The sequence below is a fragment of the Aplysia californica genome, unplaced genomic scaffold, assembly GCF_000002075.1.
Source record: "Aplysia californica isolate F4 #8 unplaced genomic scaffold, AplCal3.0 scaffold00521, whole genome shotgun sequence".
NCBI classification, from domain to species: Eukaryota; Metazoa; Mollusca; class Gastropoda; order Aplysiida; family Aplysiidae; genus Aplysia; species Aplysia californica.
Window position 1 is genome coordinate 1 of NW_004797791.1, and position 1,000 is coordinate 1,000.

Below are 1,000 nucleotides of genomic sequence, written 5' to 3' on the forward strand. Positions count from 1 at the left end.
TCTGTCTGTCTGTCTGTCTCACTTTTTCCCAGCACTAAATGACTATCACTGTGTCGATGTGCTTCTCTTTACTCAATCAAACATAAAGTTTTTACAAATGAGATGTTACAAGATTATTGATTGTGCCATTTGACAGAAAACGTTGATCTAAATTTGCTGATGTCTTTTTCTCCCTCAGGCGTTTGCCAAAAGTCTGTACGAGATGAAGCCTGCTGAGTCTGTGAACGGGTGAGCTCTCGTTACTGTCTGCACGTGCACATACTTTTTGAACTCCTCGAACGGAATGTATGATTGTAGATGTGTGGATAAAGATTAGGAATCTGGAAGGGGGGAGGGATTTTTTTCCTTGGGGGGGGGGGAGCTATACCTTTTCAAAGATCCATCTTTAAAACCTGAAAACGTAGGGATACTCTTGAACATTTCTCTTCCATCAGACCATAGCTCAGTTTCTCTCACCCCACCCTTCCTGTTTCACCATTTCCTGTCATCTTCCCCATCCCCATCTTCCGGCCCCATCCTTCCCCGGCCGTTCTTTCAATCTTTCCTACCCATTCTGCTTCCTTTTACTGTTTCCTTCCTCTGGTATCATTAGGGTGTCGAGGGGTCCTACCCATTCTGCTTCCTTTTACTGTTTCCTTCCTCTGGTATCGTTAGGGTGTCGAGGGGTCCTACTCATCCAATCCTTCCTATCTCAAATCTCATTCTTCTGGTCCGATCGTTCCTGTCCCATTGTGCCCACCCCTTTGTTCCTGTCCCATACTTTCCATCTGATTCTCCACAAACTAATAGGTTTATCCTCGTCCCATCCTGCCCCTTGGGGTGATAGAGGGTGCCACTGTTAGCTCTTACATCTGTCTTACTTTTCCCCAGCAATAAATGACCATTATAGTATAGTGTCGATGTGCTTCTCTTTACTAATATAAACAAACAAAAACAAACAAACAAACCCCATACTGCATGTACTAAGCTTCTGTCGTCCCTCCCCCTCCCCGCTGCCGCT

General features: G+C 45.1%; 1 protein-coding gene across 1 annotated transcript in view; it reads left to right on the plus strand.

The window, feature by feature from the left end:
• Window positions 1-176: 176 nt before the first annotated feature.
• The window catches only part of NOS (nitric oxide synthase), a gene marked incomplete at both ends in the record, with an annotated part of 12,913 nt that continues 12,089 nt past the window's right edge, over window positions 177-1,000 (plus strand). Inside the window, 1 exon segment of the mRNA NM_001204541.1 lies at window positions 177-228. Within this exon segment, the coding sequence (NP_001191470.1) occupies window positions 177-228 (52 nt within the window).